This window comes from Syzygium oleosum, unplaced genomic scaffold (assembly GCF_021117445.2).
Source record: "Syzygium oleosum isolate NSW1041296 unplaced genomic scaffold, Sole_v2.1 Sole_v2.33, whole genome shotgun sequence".
Lineage (NCBI taxonomy): Eukaryota > Viridiplantae > Streptophyta > Magnoliopsida > Myrtales > Myrtaceae > Syzygium > Syzygium oleosum.
Window position 1 is genome coordinate 605426 of NW_026607517.1, and position 20939 is coordinate 626364.

At 39.7% G+C, this 20939-nt stretch overlaps 2 protein-coding genes across 2 annotated transcripts; both read left to right on the forward strand.

The window, feature by feature from the left end:
• Positions 1 to 4446: 4446 nt before the first annotated feature.
• Positions 4447 to 9208, forward strand: LOC115690340 (serine carboxypeptidase-like 18). Its single transcript, XM_030616669.2, has 14 exons — positions 4447 to 4892; positions 4990 to 5135; positions 6113 to 6189; positions 6283 to 6405; positions 6524 to 6626; positions 6714 to 6751; positions 6881 to 6982; positions 7398 to 7484; positions 7598 to 7753; positions 7835 to 7906; positions 7990 to 8117; positions 8504 to 8617; positions 8705 to 8759; positions 8860 to 9208. Exons 1-14 carry the CDS (start codon positions 4747 to 4749, stop codon positions 8941 to 8943), a joined length of 1431 nt encoding a protein of 476 aa, XP_030472529.1. The 5' UTR covers positions 4447 to 4746; the 3' UTR covers positions 8944 to 9208.
• Positions 9209 to 12707: 3499 nt separating this feature from the next.
• LOC115690338 (serine carboxypeptidase-like 18) lies at positions 12708 to 19630 on the forward strand. The gene is made up of 14 exons (XM_030616666.2): positions 12708 to 12891; positions 13021 to 13166; positions 15495 to 15571; positions 15654 to 15776; positions 15896 to 15998; positions 16130 to 16167; positions 16373 to 16474; positions 16603 to 16689; positions 16786 to 16938; positions 17092 to 17163; positions 17244 to 17362; positions 17451 to 17564; positions 19244 to 19301; positions 19398 to 19630. The coding sequence occupies exons 1-14, from the start codon at positions 12773 to 12775 to the stop codon at positions 19479 to 19481; spliced, it is 1395 nt and encodes a 464-aa protein (XP_030472526.2). The 5' UTR covers positions 12708 to 12772; the 3' UTR covers positions 19482 to 19630.
• Positions 19631 to 20939: the final 1309 nt, after the last annotated feature.

Here is a 20939-nt window from a genome sequence, read left to right on the forward strand (position 1 = left end):
GGCGGCCCTTTGTCATGAGTAAACAAGCTTCCTTTCATTTTAGCAATCCAGTCTCTCCGGTGGTTGCAAATAAACGCAATATGAACTAGACAGTCAGCCAAAATGTAAAAAGATCGTTAGCATCGGAAATTTCTTGCCGTGTACTCTCATTGTGCACAAACTAAATGAACACCGAGCGCCTTGTGCAGCCACTGCGGCGGTGCTTTGCGGAATTGTCACTGCCGTTTTGACAGCTCCATGGGTTTGGTCCAACACTGTCAATGGAAGAGTTTAAGAAACAAATGTTTATGACTGAATTGGCACAAATATAATAAATTTAAGACCTTTATGATAATTTTCCCACCAAAATGACTAAGTAACATTTGAGCTTACTCTACTACTTGGCCATCAACAAACCATGCCCTCCGGTTCGTGTCGATTGTCGAACCAAGAGACTTTATCCATAGTTCATCAGTGGATGTCTGAATAAATCTTTGTTTCTTGATGACGAGAAAAGTTGTATCCTGCAAATCACGTTCTCCCTTGCCATGTAATCCGAAGTGAAATACTCCTTCGGCATCAATCGACGTGCGGATGGTGATTTGACTTGCCCTAGCAAAGGCCTGCATTGTCCAACCCAAAATCTTAAGTCATGAATTTAAGGGCGGGGTGTTGTGCCACATAAAATGCCCTCGAACCTTAGGGAGGAAGGGAATGGATCTAGTCGTCTTTGCCCACGGACACCATACTTGTCCTTCGTCCATGATGAGTTTTACTTATTCTATGGAAATATAAATCTTGAATGGCTAACTCTTGTATTTCATGAGAGCTCAAATCTAGAATGGCTTATGTCGATGATGTATGATATATAAGCAGCGGCTCAAGCTTGTTGATTGACTTTTGAACACAATCCTTTCCAGGTGTAGTATTTGCTCAACGTGTAATGTCATTCTTAATCTTTTAATTCGTTTAATATGGTCCTTGAATCATTCATAAATGTTCAATGTGGTAAGTAAACTTTCAATTTGTTTCAATCTAGTCCTCAACTTTCCCTAAAAAAGTTAAAAGTTTTCAAAATTACCTTTTATCTTTATAAATACTACTGTGCTTCCAGTTAAGAATCTCATCCAGAGTTATATTGGGTTGATATTCCTACTATTTTACAAGAAAATTACAAACAAATTAATATCCGTATTAAATATGATTAAGAAAATACTTATTTTAAAAATAAAAGGAATATGAATCCAATATAACTCTATATAATGCTATTATTTTACTATTATAGAGATCAAAATTAAAATATACTCAAATGGAACTATAATTATATTTATAAAGATCCAAAGGTGAGAAAAACGATAGCATATCATTTGTTAATTCAAGAAATAGATTAGAATTAAAAGATGATATGAAATCTAGGCAATAGTGTAGCTATGAAAACTTTTGGATAGTACCAAAGGATCGATTCAATTTTGTTATAGAAAGTTGAGGGACTAGATTAAACAAATTAGATATTTAGGAACTAGATTGAACATTTAATAAAAGTTCAAAAGCCCTATCAAACGAATTAAAAGTTTCAGTATAACATTGTAAATCGGGCCAAAATTGATGGATTATTTATGTCATTTTCCTCTTTACCATCGGATAACTACTATTTACGAGGCTCGGTTTATGCTTTGCATTACCTCCATCGACCCTTGCAAAAGGATCACATTTAATTTCATTTGATCATTTGCCCTTTTTTCCCCCTTTGTGTGATTGGTTGGAGGCTGACGTTCATACCAAACCTTCTTCTTGATGTTCCTTTCCAGAAAGAAAGAAAGATGTCCAATCCCCGTTGCTTGTCTTTGATTTGCTATTGGACATATGATAACATTGAAAGACAAGACTCCGCATCACATTGAAAGCCCAACGCAGCTACTATTCTCGCCCCCATTTTGCATGGGTCTACACTCGATCACGCTCATGTGATGGTTCACTCCTGCCTCAATTCCCGACCACTCCACCTCCAATCTCTGTTGAGAGCATTTTGGGAGAAAAATTCTGAATAGACCGGGCCGACATGGAAGAGCAAGCCTTTAACATTGCCCGAAGAGCTGGGTCAGTTGAGCTACGTGAAACTGATTTGGATACCACCTAACCGTTTAAACACAAAAAAAGATTCGAGCGAAGAAACATCATTTATAGCATAGGTTGCCCAGTTGACATTGTGAAACCCACAAATTATATCATCTTACCATATTTCCTTAGCGGTTCTTTCCCTTTTTCCCCTTAAAATACCCTCGGCTTCCTGTATTAAACAAGTCTTCTTTTGCGAACAAACACATAAGATTAGAAGTTCTAAACATATTCGCATTAAACACCATCGTTACTATTACTTCGGTTCTGATTCGAATTGCGAACATTGCTCGAGCCGAGCCCAAGTTCCCTGATAATGAAATAGACTTTCGACCTTGCTGCCGCTTTGCCAATATAGGTTAGATAGGGAGATTGTAATACGAACAATAAGCACGCGTGATTTGACTTTGAGCAAAGGGCAATTCGAGCACGAATCAGTGAGCGGACCCAAACCCCATCAAATTTTCTAGGAGATAGAGATTTGAAAAACTCGTCTTGTCCCGTCGCCATCCGTAGCTGCTCCGGTGCGACGGTTGAAGGGGGCTGCTCGAAAAGGGTAGCTAAACCTTTGCTTCAAAGTTTTGAAAGGAGGACCTAAGGTCGTGCGATCCCTTCGGTTGGTGCAACTGTGCAACGTGCACCTCCTTATTTTGGTTAAGCTTTCCTTATTTTCTTAATCATCACGTGGTCCTTCGCCCGATTGATTGACTCTTTGGTTACCTGTAAGAAGTCAGCCATATGGAAAAAAGTACATTCATCCGGGGCGAATCGATGACCATCTGCGAAAGATTTGCACGTTTAATAATATTTTCTCGAATGCGTACATAAGATGTCATCCCCACATAGGACGGTGAAGAGATAAAAAAATTGGAAAATTTATTAAAAAAAAAGATTGCAAAAATCGTCCACGTCAGTACCGGTTATGCCATGCAGGACGGCCAGTGTCAACGTCATCAATTTCCGACTAAAATTGTTGGAAGGACTAAATCGATAGATTCTTAAAAGATTTATGATTAAATTGACATAAAAAATCCTAAACCTATTGTACGGCGGCCAATGCAGTCTTAAATCTTTCAGTTGTACCAATTTAGTTATAAAATTTCGAACGATTTGCTAATTTAGTCCCGAATTTTTTAATTGTGCCAATTTAGTCCTAAACCTTTGACGGTTTGTCAATTTAGTCCTAAATTTTTTGACGATATGTCAATGTAGTCATTTCAGCCAATTATCCAAATAATGGGTTCGGGACTAAATTCGCAGAACTTCAAAAGGTCTATGACTAAATTAACACAATCAAAATATTTATGACTAAATTGGCCGCCGTACGACAGATCGAGGACTTTTTGGACAATGTCAGTCAATGCTTTTCGCACACGTTTAAATCTGATAAACTTAACTGCTAGATTTGAACATACGAAGGGCATCTGCTTTGATTAGGATACGAAGTATTAGAACTTAATAGATTATTAATTACCGTAATCAGTCTTGGAATTAAAATAATTTCCGTGGGCCGTCGTCTATTCTATTGTATAGTACCGAACCCGTGCAAAGACTGGTAGGAATACCACGTGCAAATCCTGCGGGAACAGACCCAAGGGAACAGTTTGGTTTCTATTTCCGGGCAATGAAACCGGTGAAAGAATCGACGGAAATCCCTTGATTCGCGATGTTCGTGACATATTCAAATGTGCTAATGACCCGCGAAAAAAGGCCGCCCGGTTCGAAACTCGATCGCACAAGAAAAGTTCAAGGACCTAATCGATCGAATTATATTTTGGGAAAATGACACAAACAGTCTTTGAACTTTGGCCTAATGTGCAATATGGTCTCCGAACTATTAATTTGTTCAATGTCGTCCTCAAACTTTTGGTACATGTTCAATTTAGTCCCTGAATTATATGAAAATATTCGATGTAGTCCTTCCACTAATTCAATTTCAGGGACTACATTGAACATGTACCAAAAGTTCATGGACAATATTGAACAAATTATAAGTTCAGGGACCACATTGAACATTAGGTTAAACTTTAGGGAACGACATTGAACAAATTAAAAGTTCAGGGACTACGTTGCATATTGTGCCAAAATTCATGGACTGTTAGTGTCATTATCCCCGTTATTTTCCCAAAAGGCCCTCTTATTTCTTAGGAGAAGATGAACGATGATAAAACAAATGAATCTAAAATCTAGAGTTTGCTAGGAATCCAAGACCACTCGCACCTGCCAGGTTATTGCTAGAACGTAGAAGGTTTGTTGAATCAGGTAGTCACAGACTGGAAAAAATACATAGAGCCAAGTCACACGCTTTGAATGAGCAGCCAAGAAACAGTGTCCTAGGCTGCCACAGCGAGAGTTGAAGGTGAGCTGGACCGGCTCAAGATTGCACCTAACATTCATTTTAACCTCCCCCGCAAAAACCAGTCCACGTGCTCCATTCCATTTTAAGTTCTTTGCTCCATACATGGAACGCTTAAAGCACCCAAATTCATACTCATCGATACGTTGCACCGGCCAAAGTCACCAGTGAGTCCCCCAGAGCTCACTGGACCGTATACAAAATCTTTGTCATTTCCTTTTAGTTTCTTTCAAGGGGAAAGGCACCACGTAAGAAAAGAAGAGCATTTGGAAGTGGGGAGGCGAAAGCAGAAGCCAATGGGGTTCGATTCAAGAAGCCAAATTGGCGAGAAATGGATGAGCATGTTGCTGGTGTTGCTCCTTGCTGGAGCTGCAACGTCTCAGAACATAGTAGAGACTCTTCCTGGGTTTCATGGGAAACTCCCCTTCACGCTAGAAACAGGGTCGGTGCTTGCATTGATGCTTTGTTGGGTTTTTACCGAACTTTTTCCCTGCTTTGTTTGGGATAATTCAGAGTGTGGATATCGATGGAAACTGCAGGTACATAGGGGTGGATGCAATGGATGATGTGCAGCTGTTCTACTACTTCATTGAGTCCGAGAGAGACCCTGCCAAGGATCCTCTTGTTCTCTGGCTCACCGGTGGCCCTGGCTGCTCTGGCTTCTCTGCCCTTGCCTTCGAAATCGGTCGGTGTTTCTCTGTGTTTCCTTTTTTCCTTTCCCTTATGTTTCCTAAGAGTGGCAAAATACAAGTATGGTAGGACCTTTAGCATTTGAAAGACAGGTGAAATGTACATTACTTTCTTTCTGCGATTTTGGGGGACAGAATTTGAGTCAAGGATATAATGTGTTTAGCCAGATCAGGCACATAATCGATAAGGACCAGTCATGGACCTGCATAAATGTTATTGTGATGCACTATTGTAAATAGAGAAGGAGTAGGTGTTAGGGACGGGGAAGAGTTCCCACTATGCCAAATGTTACTACTTGAGATAATGAAACAGTGGACATGCTCATCTTAACTCTTTGCAACTGAATATTGATGAAGTCTACATTATTTTCATGGAATTAAAGTTGTGGATATGGTTTGTTTCATCTGATTAAAGAAAGAGTGGAACGATGCGAATTTAGTTCCTATAAGTGACAGTGACATGTTGGAATTAGAATTGGGGTTGTGTTGAATTCAGATACTTCTAACAGTGATGTTCGAGCAATATATGAACACACGTGCGAAGTTTCACGTGGACCACATAAATTGGTTCTTCTACATGTCGTAGTGTACTTGATCTTCCATCTTGTAATTAAGGTAAGGTAAACAAAAATCACTCAGTCCAAGTGCTACTGGAAAACCAGATCAGTCAGTTCTGGATTACGGCCTAATAAGGATCTTACCTCGAGCAAAATTTTTTCATGCTCCAGCAATAAAACCACCTCCTCGTGTGTTATGTTAGCCAACACATACAAGATCATTTGTTGAAGTGGGACTCTGAAAGAAAGATCGTACTCCTGATACATGCACTCTTTCTTCTTATTATGAGGCCTCTTGCATTAGGAATGAGCCCTGAAAAGTAAAGATTGCTGGAATATAAGAAAAACGAGCCAAACAGAGAGAATCATACCGAGAAAATAGTTTCAATCATTTTGAATTTGAAACTTCTGTGCAGGTCCTTTGACTTTCGATTATGGAGCTTACAATGGCAGCTTACCCTCTCTTCTAATCAACAAATACTCATGGACCCAGGTGCGAAAGATCCCCCCCTTTCCTCGTGGAAATTTTCAGTAAATTCTGGGATTACCCCGACTCTTTCGTCATCTTGTCGTAAATTGACTGTAGGCTGCCAGCATAATATTTATCGATGCGCCCGTGGGAGCTGGATTCTCATATTCGACAACCGAAGAGGGTAAATACAGCTCTGACATAAAATCCGCATACCAGACTTATACTTTCTTGAGGAAGGTACTAATAGATGTCAATTGACATTATTTGCTAGTACACGAGATTGAGCCGCTATTGCCTAAAGTTGTCATCTGATCATATCACTGATGACAAGACTTATGCTTGATTTATGTTTCAGTGGCTCCTTTCTCACCCGCAATTCCTAGGAAATGAACTTTACATTGGCGGCGACTCATACTCAGGCATTACTGTTCCTATTTTGGTGACATATATACTGGAAGGTAGCTTCTTTTTACACAGTTCATGTCGCCTCTTCTTTTTTTGCTGATTCACTACAGAAACTTTAAGCTGATTTCGTGGGATTGCAGGCCTAGAGGCAGGACTAAGGCCTAAGATGGAACTCCAAGTATGTTTTCTTCTTCTTCTTGGCTTAGCCTTGACCAAATTTATTGAGCCCGGAGAGTGAGTTGAACATGTATATGCACAGAGCGAAACCTAACAAGTTTTTTTTTTTCTTGATTCAACTTTTGAATAGGGGTATTTGCTCGGGAACCCAGTGACCGATGACTTCACTGATCCAAATTCAAGGATTCCGTATGTTCATCGTGTGAACCTTATATCAGATGAATACTATGAGGTAAAATTTTCCTAACGCTCTATTGTGTGCTTCTCCTTTTCTCGTGTTGGAAAGTGGTTTCATAAAATGATTGCATGAATGGATTGTTAATTAGAAAGACATGAAAAGCACAGCATGTCTTCTGAGTGCAATATATTTAGGTGCGGTTCTGCTTAAAATAGGACACTTTTTGGTTTTGGGGTGTCTTTCTGCTTTATGATTTTCTGGTATAATGTTGAGCTCAAGATAACCAAAAAGAGATCCTTACCAAAAGAAACTCAAATCTTGTAGTCCGGCATAGGAATTGATAAGAGATGCTTCATATCATATTATTCAGTAACCTTTTCTTGTTTATATCACTTCATTTTTTGCTTCACTTGTCAATATTTCTCCACTTACCGAATACATTGAACTTATCGATTCTGATTTCTCTCAGGATGCCAAAGAATATTGCGGAGGCAATTACGTCGACGTGGATGCAAACAATACTGCCTGCGTAGCAACACTGCAATTGATCAAAGAGGTCCTGCTCATCCTGAGCGAGCATACTGGCCACATTGGCTTTTCCTTTTTGTGCCTTAATGTCATTGTGCCGGGGTGCTGATACCGATCCAATCGATTGTGTCATTTATGCAGTGCCTTTTACAAATCAATCTCTGCCAAATCTTGGAACCGCAATGCGCCTTCTCATCTAAGAGACGGAGGGAGTTGGAATGGGATTTGAGAGTTCAAGAAGCAGAAACTATAAATCATATCCTCTCCAACAACAGACTTCCCGAATTGCCGTGCAGAGTAAAAAGACTTCTCCTCTTCCTCTTCCTCTTTCCTTATTCTCAATCAGCTTTTGTTAAGCTTGTTTGATGGTTTATGCAGGGTTTTACCTATGTGATGGCCTACAAGTGGTTGAATGATGAAGGTGTGCAAAAGGCTTTGTACGTCAGACCGGTATGTCAATGAATTGCAAACAAGAGTAATTTACCGTGACTTCCTGGATAGGTTCATTAACATTTTGGAAAACTTCCAATCAGGAAAGTGTCCCTTCAGATGGATGGAAAAGATGCCCGAAAAACTTCTCAACCTACACCGACGAAATCACCAGTACCGTTGCCTATCACAAAAATCTCTCAGAGACCGGTCTCCGTGCTCTCATATATAGGTAACATAACTTTTCACATCAAAAAACGGTTAACCAGAACAGTACAGTTAGCCGACTGCCCAGCACACTTTGATATGAAAAGTGAATATTTCAACCCTGTGATCATAGTGGATATATGCGGCTTCAGACATAATTCTGTTGCCTTGATTGTTTTGCTCACTTGGATCAAATCCTTGCTTGTTCATGGGTTAGCCGAGACAAATGATTCAGAAAAAGCCCAGCACGGGCGCTTTTCTTGATCTGAATTCGATTAGTTTTTAGTGAACCAGAAGAAGTAACCCTTATCGAGTATAGGTGTACTGAAACAAAATGGCCATAATTAACAATTGGTTGCATCTTTGATATTAAAGCCCATGCTCATGCTCTGTGTATGTTGTACCTCGCAGTGGAGACCACGACATCTCAGTTCCGTGGATTGGAACCCTGAGCTGGATAAAATCCTTGGGAGTGCCTGTCTTCGACGAATGGAGGGCGTGGTACGTCGATGGACAAATTTCAGGGTAAGTTGCCGAAATGCAAACTGCTGTTGAAGTTGACGCGAGCCAAATGCCCGTCCTAATGTTATGCAATCCTTGATTGTTTTCCAGGTACCAAGTGAAGTTCATGAACGATCACTTCCGTCTGACCTACGTGACCGTGAAGGTGAGAGCAGAAAATCGAATTTCCTTTCTCGCTTCTTCATAGTTCATGAGACAAGGAACGAAACGAAACTGAAAAATACTCCATGGTTTATGTGAAATAGGGCGCCGGTCACACAGCTCCAGAGTACAAGCACAAGGAAACACTCGCCATGTTCGACCGGTTCATGGCTCGTTACCCTATCTAGTCGGGTCCGCCGTCCCGAGGATCATTTCGGCGAATAAAGAGCGCTTAAGTCGGGAGATTTATTTCGAATAATACCTTCTTGTAATTCATTTCATGCAATCAGTTCATTTTGGGAGAGATTTGTGGACATATGTAATTCGAGACTAGGCATGTCTTGAAGTTAGCTGCATCAGTAATTATATTTTAGCAAACTCGAACGTCAAAAGCTCACGAGGAAAGTTTTCTTCTCTCGCTGGAGCAGTAAAATTGCTTCTAGCCCAGTCCAACAGATGCGGTAATTTCCTTCGATGCAATTTTGTTACTCCAAAAGCCAATGAGGATGACAAAGATTTGAGGTCGTCGATTTGATCACTGGCTTGTCGAATTGAAATCAAATTTGAAAGGCATAAGACATCAGTTGTTTTGCTACCGATCATCTTGATTTCCTGCCACTCATCTTGGTGGGGAGTCGGGACCATTGGGGGTGGTCATGGAGGGGCAGGTCTCGGCGAGCTGAACCCAGAACTCGAGCCCCCTGATCTGGGAGGCTCGAGCTCAGCCACGACACGGAGCTCGAGGACAGATCTGGGTTTCAACTCGTTGCCCAAGGGGTCCGATGGACGGGATTAGGGAGGTGCTGGAGCGGACCGACCCAGCTCGGAAGCTCGCGGACTTGGTCGACGCGAGCACGGCCGGACATTGCTTGACCTGGCCGTCGCACAGGGTCGAGCCGACATCGTCCAATTGCTTCTCGAATTTGAGCTGAACGCGCGAAGGCTTCGAGCAGATCGTCGTCCTCAGAGGTTGAAGACCGGCGTTCACGGTAGAAGGACAGAGGTTGAAGATGAAGATGACCGAAGAAGATGAACGGTAAAAAGATAGAAAAAATAAGGAAAAAAAAAACTCAGAAAATCCAGAAAACTAATAAAACAACTGGCCGGCGTGCCGCATAAGACAGCTGGTGATTAATCCGATACATCAACATTTTTAGGCTATAATTAGTTGGAAGGATTATATTAAAATTGAACGCAAAAATTTAGGACGATATTTACAAAATTGAAGGGTTTATGATTGAATTAAAATCCGTATAATAAGTTCAAGACAGAATTGGTAGTTTTTTTCCCACAATAGCTGTAGTCGAATTTCAATTAAAAACAAATGAGCGAAGTCTAAGGCTTTATTTTCATCACCACGCCTAACACACAAAAAAAAAATGTATCTAACACGACACGCAGGCGACAAAATTTGCCTATAACAAGAGTCAAGGGAGCAAACGCAACAACTAATTCATGCCAAAAAGAAATTTGTCGCCTTTGCCTAAGGCATTAGCCCATATTTTTTTTTTTGTAGTGTTAGTGATGGTTTGACGAGAGAAAAGTTGATAAGTCACATTAACAAGGTTAGTAATCTCTAGAGAGTTAGTAAATATAAGGAGTTGCTAATCAAGGCAAACAAAAATTGATAACTCAATTGAAAAGTCGGTAAATAAAAATAACATAATTAAATTTTGGTAAGTAATTCAAACGACACTCAGGTTGTAATTTCATATAGAAGTCAGTAAATTTGAAGCATTGGTAAGTTGTACAAATAAAAGTTGGTAAATCAGTACAAAAATTGATAAACTGCAAATTATAAGGAAAAAGTTGGTAATTTGATAAAAACGTCGTAAATTGTTGACAAGTTACCAGGAAAAAAGTCAATGATAATTTTTCTTACCAACAGCTTTTTTGACACTTACTGAAATTTACCGGCGTGGAAAAAAAATCCATACTTGTTGATATGGAACAATTAAATTATGCCAACTTTAGGCCATTGTGTTGGATAGAGTATGGAAATTGACAATGCTTCTAGGCTTTTTTCAATGGCTACGAAGATGGAGTCGTGCTTTGAATTTTCAATGACAACCTCATGTAGCATGACTTCATTTATCTAGTTATGGCAAAACGGTGGACCGTCATAACTTATCAAGAGGAGTGGTCGAGCAATCTAAATATGAGTGATGCGGTCGTTTAAAAAATTGTTGACAGTAGCTGATGATACCTTTGATTTGATCGAGGTGTAAGAGAACAATTAATTAAGCAGATAAGAAAAATGCTGAGTGATAGAGCGCTTTCCCGAGAGGGAATTAATCCCATTTGTTGAGAACTCGAGAGTGACTCCCCAACGTGGGTGATAAACCGATGATTTATTATTAGACTTATCTTACCAATCAAGAATGGGCATGAATCACGATGAATGAAATGGAGGACCATCATGACCGATCGAGATGAGTAGTCGAGCGATCTAAGCGTGAGTGATGCGGTCGCTTGAGGTCGTTAAAAGAAATTGTGGAAAGTAGCTGAGAATACCTCAAATTTGATTAAGGTGCAAGAAAACAATTAATTAAGCAGACAAGAAAGATGCTGAATGATAGAGTGCTTTCCCGAGAAGGAATTAATCCCATCTGTTGAGGACTCGAGAGCGACTCTCCAACGTGGGTTGATAAACTAACGATTTATTCTTGGACTTATCCTACGAATCAAGAATGGGCAGGAATCACGATTAGTGAAACCAAGAAGATCGACAAGGAATGTCTGCAGAAGCAAACAAGTAATTGGCTAGCTAGTGGGTTATTCCGTACAATCATGAGGAATAATAAAGAAAGACCCGAAAGCTAACCAGTATGTGGAAACAAACGCTCAAAGTTTCATGCATACAGACAACGCCATTTTGTGGAATTTTACTGTTTTGAGCGGCGTCCTACTGTGAAAGAGAACGGCTAATGTGTAGCAATAGAACTCAAGCAAACTAGGGAGCTGTCTTTTCTTGTCGGTTTTGTCGCTCAGCTGCATCAGCTCCTCAATTTAGTGCAACATTTGTGCTCGGACCTGATTTGTGATGGACCGAGTGAATCGCGGTCGGCTATTGTACGGATCATATGAATCTCCCGTGAGATTCACATCATCTAATGCCTGAAATCTTCTTCTTGAGTAGGGTATTGATATCATTGATGCAAACAGTAATCTTTACCTACCAAAGACTAGCAAATGTGGCTACAAGTTGTGTATCTACAGAAACTTCAAATTCGAAAGATTAAGCACAACACTAATCGCTAAATATTTGAATGATTAAATAATGAGAAATTATTGATAAAAGTACAAATTGACAATGGAAATATATAATATATGTGGAAATATCCAAATATTTCAAGATTTGAAATCTTTTTAAAGAGGCTTTATTTGGATAGGAAATATACAAACTCTAACTATTGAAATATGTGAGAGATTATATAGAATCTTTAAGTTACGTATTTCCTCATGGATTCAATATTTGTAAAATAAGTAATCGAGGACATTTTGGGAAGAGGTCCTTTTTACTTTATATAATAATATAGACAACGTGCAAAATTAAGTTATTGACATGGAGTTTTTTTATTATATTAAGCGCTTCAATGGAATGGCACCAAATATATAAAGATTAACTTACGAAATTCTTCTATCTGTAAGTGTATATTTCCCAAATGTCCCCTAAAACGTCGAATTCGAATCAATTACGTCACTCTATGAATCAATTTTGTAAATCAACATAAGAAGATTCGTTTGAAAGTTGGCCTACATATCTGAATACCTAGTTCCAATCCATCTCCTTGTTTTGTAAATCAATTTCATAGACGAGTAGCAATGCTTTCCCCATCCCTAACATGTAATTGCTCAAATAGGTCAAAGTGCACATGCATTTTGACTAGTAGATGGACAGTTTAAGATGCCGTGAGGCCTACATAACCCTTAGAAATCCACACAGAGGAAGGAGGAATCTTACACATTCATACACTCTCTTTTCTTATCCATTTTTCTTGGTTGGACAAGCCAAGAATGTTGCATCTCCTGCTTCCATTGCTGCTGTTGATCTCCAACGTTGGAGGATCACGGGCAGCCATCATCGAGAGCCTCCCGGGTTTCCCCGGAGATCTTCCCTTCAAACTCGAAACAGGGTAAGCTCATATCAAATGATTATGAGCAACTGCAATTTAGCAGATGACTGGATTCGCTGAGTTGCGTATATACGAGTGTCTTCTTCCTTATGTTTGTTTGAACGGTGGTCCAACAAAAATGGTACACAGATATGTAGGGGTAGGAGAGTTGGAGGAAGTGCAGCTATTTTACTACTTCATCGAGTCCGAGAGGAGCCCCAAGGACGACCCTTTGTTGCTTTGGCTCACCGGCGGCCCCGGTTGCTCCGCTCTGTCCGGCCTCCTCTTCGAAATAGGTCCGTTCTCTCCCTTTAATTCCTTTACTAGTGGCGGTCGTCCTTATGGTCGTCATCTTCTTCTTTTTCTTCTTCCCTACGTTATTATTATAGTTTCGTGATTTGGAGCATTCGGTAGCTTTTCTTTTTCCACTCTCTTTTGGAAGATTGTGAGGTTGTACTTACATTAAATAACACAAAAATGATTAAGGCGGGTCACTCATATGCGCTCCACTAAGTTCCAACATGCAAACGAACCCGGACACAAGCACCGTCAACGACGTTCTGATAAAATCTCGATGAGCTCGTAGCAACTTCTCATGATACGATGTACAGTAGCCAAACGTTAAGTAGTAGAGAGTCTACGAAAAGAACACGAGACATTTATCGATTTTAATCGAGAGAAAGTCTCCAAAGCAGAGGGATCCGTCTGCGAAAAGACAACTTCCGAGTAATCTTTCTTTACACGAATTGTAGCCAAACGTGAAATAGTAAAGTGTCTCATCGTCCTCGTCTCTATTCTTGTCTTATTTTTTTGGATTAATTGTCAAATTGCTAAGTTAAATCATACATGACAATTGACGAAAATATCAGTTTGGGATTTTACTCTCCGTTTGTCACAAGTGTACTAGTTTGTGGATTTTTTTTTGCATTAATCGAATTTAACAGAGGGTAAATTTATAATAAATGTTCAAGTTTTGGATTTTTTGTGATCAGATTGGGGTAAATTTATCACAGATGTACCAGTTTGGGATCTTTGTTGGTCAAAAAATTAGTTTGGGGTAAATTTGTTATGAGATGTATCAATTTGTGGGATATTCTATTGTTGATATTAACCCTATTGTTTTTTTTGCGCGACTGAGTAATGCATGCATATATCCATGTTTAATTAGACAATGAAGTTCAAGCGATGGGGAACCCCTTTTATAAAAATTTAAAATCTCAAACGCGCTCTAAGGCCTGCAATAAATTGTCTCGCACACTATAGCACAACAACTAAGCGTACGACTCCTTCTTTATCGATCATATTCAGGCATCGATATTATACTTAAATCGTGCCAGCAGTAGGTTGCACCGAAAGAGAATAGTCGCGCTCCAGAAGAGGACAAGGACTCTCTTTCAGACAGACCGACATTCACGAAAGTGTCCTATTTCAATCCTCCACTTGCGAAAGGGTCCATTTTCTACCAAAATGACGTCTTTGTCGTGTGCGTATGTGTGGCGGCTAGTCTCTCCCTTGGAATTGAAAGGCGAAATTTGGTTTGAGAAGTATTTTAAAAACGTGGGTAAGGAGGATTTTCGTATTTTGGGGAGGGGTGTTGACGACCAGACCGTAGAATTTCTTGTTGGGGGTTAGGAAGATACGAAAAATGATTAGTTGAGAACGTTGGATGGATGTTATTTTCTCGGCTTCTCATTTTCGCCTCCGCAAAAGACTAAAATCTGATCTTATCTCAATGAAAACTACCATTCTTTTGATTATTTGGCTCATTCCGAGTAAAAACTCTTTCCTAGTCCTTACGAGTAAGTATTCCATTAACCTAGTCCATATATTAAATTACAATCTGAACTGTCGGATTTGGTAGGACGGTCCATGTTCGATTTAGTATATACATGGCACTCATACGATAATTTCTCGGTATTTACTCCAACTCTTTATGAGTGTTGCACCTACACACGTTGATAAATAGTTTGCCTTAGCACGGGTGGGTCCCCAAGACACTTTTTCAATGGATCTTGTCTTTATAAGGCATTGAGCCTACATGGGACTCACCCGATTTAGCAGTTCGTGTGAGCCGAGCTCATATACACTGATGGATAAAATGGGTTTCACATGAAACCCATACGATCTAGCGGTACATAGTAATTGGGCTCACATGTTTATAGCCTTTATCTTTTCGTGCAATCACGAAGCAAATCCACAGTGAAAAGCCCCCTCACCCAACGAAAATTTTGTCATTTTAACTAAAGTCTGCACATATACCTACCCTAGATGTGAACTTTCATACTTTCAAGGGTTTTTGTTTAAAATAGACAGCTCTAACTTTAAGAAAACTATTTGTCAATTTATAAAGAATTTCGCAACAAGTGATATTATATATATCTTGTGCCGTCATATTCTTGGGGTGCTTATGTAATTTTGCCATCTGCTCAATGTGATATTAGTTGTGCTCTGACGTTGTGACGGTTAGGTTAAATTGGAAAACAATTTTCTCACTTTAGTTTGGGAAAGAGTTTGCATACGAGAATTCCTATAAGTGAAAACTCCATATCAACTAGATATCTAAGTACCGGCCGAAAGCCAAACCAATCAAGTGATTTTGATCACCAATCATCTTGATGTTACAGGTCCATTACAGTTTGATTATTCGAATTCAAGCGGAAACAGACCAGTATTAAAGTTAAATTCCTATTCCTGGACAAAGGTGAATTACCTTTATTTTCGACTCGGGTTCAAATATTGTTAGATTTATCCAGATTAAAAGTTGTCACAATTTCTTATGATAGATAGCCAACATTATTTTTTTGGATGCACCCGTGGGTACGGGATTTTCTTATGCAACGACATGGAGAGCATATAATAGTACTGACACGTCCTCGGCAGCACAATCGTATGAGTTCTTAAGAAAGGTAATCATTTTGATTAATACCAACACTATGTCGCCTCGAAATAGTCAGATGCCCCTAGGCAATTATCCTAGCTAATTACCTAGACCAGTAGAATTCTTTAATTTTTCTTTTTTATGCAGTGGCTTATGGCTCATCCCAAATTCCTCACAAATCCACTTTACATCACTGGTGATTCTTATTCCGGTGTAATTGTTCCCATCATCGTTAAAGAAGTATACGATGGTACGTAATTGAACTTCACCCACATATCATTGTTCCTTTCAAATTAATTACTTGATTTTTGTCTCACTCTTGCTCTCAAGAAGCTATTTTCTCTTCATTAAAAAAAAAAAACTGTTTGCTTTTCTGCATAGGAAATGAAGCTGGACGGGAGCCGCCGATGAATCTCAAAGTACGCAATAATCATTCATGTTTTTTGTAATATGATTATCTTTTGCGACATTTAATAACGTTAGGCCTCGTGTCCTCTTCTCGTATATCACACTAAGGTTGAAACTTACGTATGTTACTATTTCCTCAACATTAGAACTTCATATCTGTTAATACTAAAGCCAACTATGTTAAGTAAAGCATTATCATTCTGGTTATGTGAACAGGGCTATGTGCTAGGCAATCCAGTGACTTGTGAAGTAAAGGACATCAGTGAAAGAATTCCATTCGGTCACAAGACGGCTCTCATATCGGATGAACTTTATGAGGTGAATTTACAACGTAACCTTTACTCTGATAAGATCTTTATATTATCAAAGAATATGATATATTAGTAATGATAATTACATATAAATCGACGTTTTTGTGATTTTATGTTTGCATTCATGTTTTCAAGTCAACGAAAACGGATTGCAATGGAGATTATGTGAATGTAGATCCAACCAACGGAGCATGTCTAACTGACCTTGAAATGGTATCCAGAGTAAGTGCTATTGTCCCACCACTCTCATGTTTTCTTACGCAAGATGTATGTATGCGATAAATCACCGAGATATGTTTCCTTGTCAAATTTTTTTAGTGCCTTGAGAAGATATATGTGGCTCATATACTGGAACCGATGTGTAGCATCATATCTCCTAACCACACAAGACTAAAATGGAGCAGAAGTGTATTGGAAGAGAATATTATCGACGTCGTATCGGTGCCTCAACAATCCAGGCCATGGTGTCGGGTAAATCCTAAATTAACACCCTCAAAATCCATGGATTCAGTACCTAAAAGTATAGCATCTATCTATATGTGTAAGACAATAAACGATGAACACATGGATTTTGATAAATAGTTACTGCGATGGTTTCACTTACTTAAATTTCTCCATCGACAGAGCTATAACTATTTGTACTCGTACATTTGGGCCAATGATAGGAATGTCCGAGAAGCCCTTCACATACGAGAGGTATGAAGAAACATTATCATCATAGGCATCACCGACACTCTTATATTTACTCAAATTGATTACGTGATAATGACGTTCAGGGCACAAAGCCAGAGTGGGATAGATGCAACTACTCTCTATCTTACACAAAGGACGTTCTTAATAGTGTAGTCTATCATAGATACCTCTCTAAGACATCCCTTCGTGCCCTGATTTACAGGTACTGCCTTAGCTAAATAGATAAGTTTCTCATCCTGGTTCTATCAACGACTTTTTTCTTTTGTTGACAAAAATTAATCCTCTTGTAGTGGTGATCATGACTTGGCTATCCCATATATTGGTACACTAGATTGGATAAGATCCCTCAATTTGACTTTACTTGGTCCGTGGTCGCCTTGGTTCGTCGAAGCTCAAGTAGCCGGGTAATAATTTTATACTAATCCGTTAAGATCACCGATTACTTTTACTTTTTATTGAATTCATATTACTTGATCATCATCTTCATGAATGTGTAGTTTTCTACTTCACTCTATCATGAACATATTTATTCCATTGTCAACAAGGCACATCTTGATCTAATCATGTACCGAAATATTTTCTCATCAAATTCCATCACTTGTCTGTGTTGATAACCACACTTAAGCTTAAAATGATTGTACCAAATCACAATTAGACTTCTAAACATAAATTAACTCACTCTGACTGTCTCCCAATATGGTAAAGTACGTCATGTCGGTTACACATTACTAATGCAACACAATTTTGTTGACTGAATTTATTAGTAATATTTTGCTTTATACACTAGTAGGAATAGAAGCCATTTTCTTTAATGATATATTGAGATAATCACAATCAGCTTGCAATTTATCTATGCTGCTCAAGATAGTGAGTTTGGTTAACCATAACAGTCAGATTTGGATGAACCCACAAATCAACCTTCTTCACACAAATTTCTCATTCGACTAGGTCTTGACCCTACGCACTCTACACACCATGGATTTGCTTGGGACCCTTCGATAATCAAGTCAGTTTGAGCTAAAATGAAGAGAAAGTGATAGAATAATAGCTTATGAATCTCAAATATATCTTACCTCGAATGGTTGATTCTAAACTATTTATACGTACTTTGATAGATTGGGGTTCCCCAGCTTTTGAAGATGTGACATTGTGGGGTGGTCTCTCTAGAACGTGGGTGTAGCTATTGCCTTATTGCCCACGTCTCGCCCCCTCTTCGCTGAACACTCAGAGACATGTGTCACAAGTCGGTTGTTTGGGATTGGACCCGTGCGGCAACTTAGGCTTTCTTGGATCATTGGAGCCCCTAAGTCAAGCCTTTTCTCGATCACTCACTCGCTTGCCTGAATCGTAGAGAGAGAGTTTAGAGCTTTGGGAGAGAATGAAATTGTATTGGTTCAATTGTTGGATGGATACAAATGAGGGAGAGAGCACCCCTATTTATACTAGAGGGCCTCTCGTTACAACCATTGATCGACTCTCGATCTAGCGGAGGAGATTGCATCTCCCCATCTACCAACTACTGATATTGAATGCAGGAAGACTCCAGAACACAGCGCAATTATCGTATCGCCCGTCCCTGGGAACATTCCAGAAATCCTTGAAAATTCGGTCTGGTATTCTTCAATCGTACAAGGTCTTTGGTGCATGGAAACCTTGGGACCGTGACACATGGATGTTAGACCCCAGACTGATTGGACCGGACTTCTCTTTGGTCCCACTTCCGGATTCTCCACTTGCTCTTCTTCCGAATTGGATTGAGCCTTTGACTTTAGAAATTGGCCATCCTAAGTCCTTGGTTTTAAAGGAACCCCACTAATGAGCTTATTTCTTACTCTTATTGGCTTTTGTGTAAAACCGATTCATCACTTAACTTACCTGTCAACCATAGAAAGTCTAAAATACTAGGACGCTCTGACATATTAAAGAAGTCTGTCGATTTTGAATTTGTAAGGCTTCATTCCTTCTTTCGCATCAAATTTCTTTTTATCAAATTTCCCTTTTCCATGCAAGTATGTGCATTGCATGTGCTCAGGAAGTTGTAAAATGTTAGATGTATTAACTTCTTCTTAATCTGTCTGGACAGATACTCTATATTATATTCAGAGAATTATAAGTACGATTTGACATTCACAACAATCAAGGTAGGATCGAATCCTCTCCTTTAAATATTATTTTTTTTATCCTTTTACACTTGTATATGTCTGTTTTTGTGTTGATTTTTTTTTTCCATGGTGCAGGGAGGGGGGCACACAGCTCCGGAGTATAAACCCAAACAATGTCTTGCAATGGTTGACAGATGGTTCTCTTATTACCCTCTCTAGCTCATTTTAATTGGTCGTTCGCTTAATAATACTCGAACCAAAATCGAGATTTGTCACCCAATAATAATGTGATTATGTGTCCTGTTAGATTGTCCTTCGTTTGTGAGGAGCCTTGGCTCGAGAAAATATTACGAGCAACTGTTGTGCCACGTTATTTTTTAAATAGCCCATTCAGTGAGCGACACGCGTCGCTGTTGGGCCCACCTGTCAGAAAATATTGAAAGTCTCTCTCCCCTATCTCTCTCTCTCTCTCTCTGATGCTTCTCCATTACTCTCCTGTTACTGAATTAATTATGCCGCTCTCTTTGCTCTCTCTCTGTCCAGAGAAAGGACTGCGCTCTGCTCTCTCGCTCGTCTGTCAGTTCTCTCGTCAGCAAGTGACACTGAGCCCTATTGCCATGAATCACAACCCCGTTTTTTCAACATGCACAAGTCCAATGCCTTGGTGTAAACCAGAGCAGCTTTCCTGATCTCCCTACACCCGAAGCTCTCATTCCCTTCCCTTTAAACGACCCCACCATGGCCTCTCTCTCTCTCTCTAACCTCCTCCTCCGACGTCAGCTTCTCTCTCCTCCCCTCCACCTTCATGTACCATGTCTCCTCCAGTGCCCTCTGTGGTCTCTCGCTCTCCAGCTTCAGATCACCATACTTGGTAATCTTGTAGCACCGCTCGTGCGATTCTCTCTCCGACCCTCTTTCTCTCTCCTCGGCTGCCTTCGAGCTTGATCGAATCGGCAAGGACTGCCACCGCCACATCCTGCACAATTCTCTCAGAAACTCTCTCCTGCACATCAAGTCAAGACATCTATTTTTGCTTGCAAAGCAATTGAGTAAATACAGAGACCAACACTGAAGCAGGCTCGCCCACTCCTCGGCCCTCGCGTCCTCAGTTTCCTTCTCCCTCCAATCCCCCTTGTCGCCAGGTCGACGTGGTATCTCTCTCTGCTCCCACCGTTTACACTGATGAACTCGTAGTAGCCCACCTCTAGGCAACTGGACGCGATCTCCATGGCGAGTCCCACTATTTCTTGCTCGAATTCAAGTTGGTAAATTCATGTTAGAGTTAGTAAATTCAAATCGTTGGTAAGTAATGCAAATAAAAGTTGGTAGGTTAGTATAAAAAATTCTAATGTGTAAACGATAAAAAAAATTGTTGTTAAGTTAACAATTAGTTACCTAAGAAAAAGTAATCAATAGTTTACCAGCATTTTTCTGAACTTACCCACACTTCTTAAAATTAACTAGCATGGCAAAAAAATCGTATTTATTGACACAGAAACAAAATTCTACCCGTATGGACACAGAAACTTGAGGCCGTTGTATTGGATAGGATATGGAAATGGACAATGCTTATCGGCCTTTTTCTCGATGGGGTCATTCTTTAAATATTCAATGACAGCCTCAAAAAGTACGAGGGAAAAGTGTGAAAAACATCCTAAACATTTTGCATTTGTATTA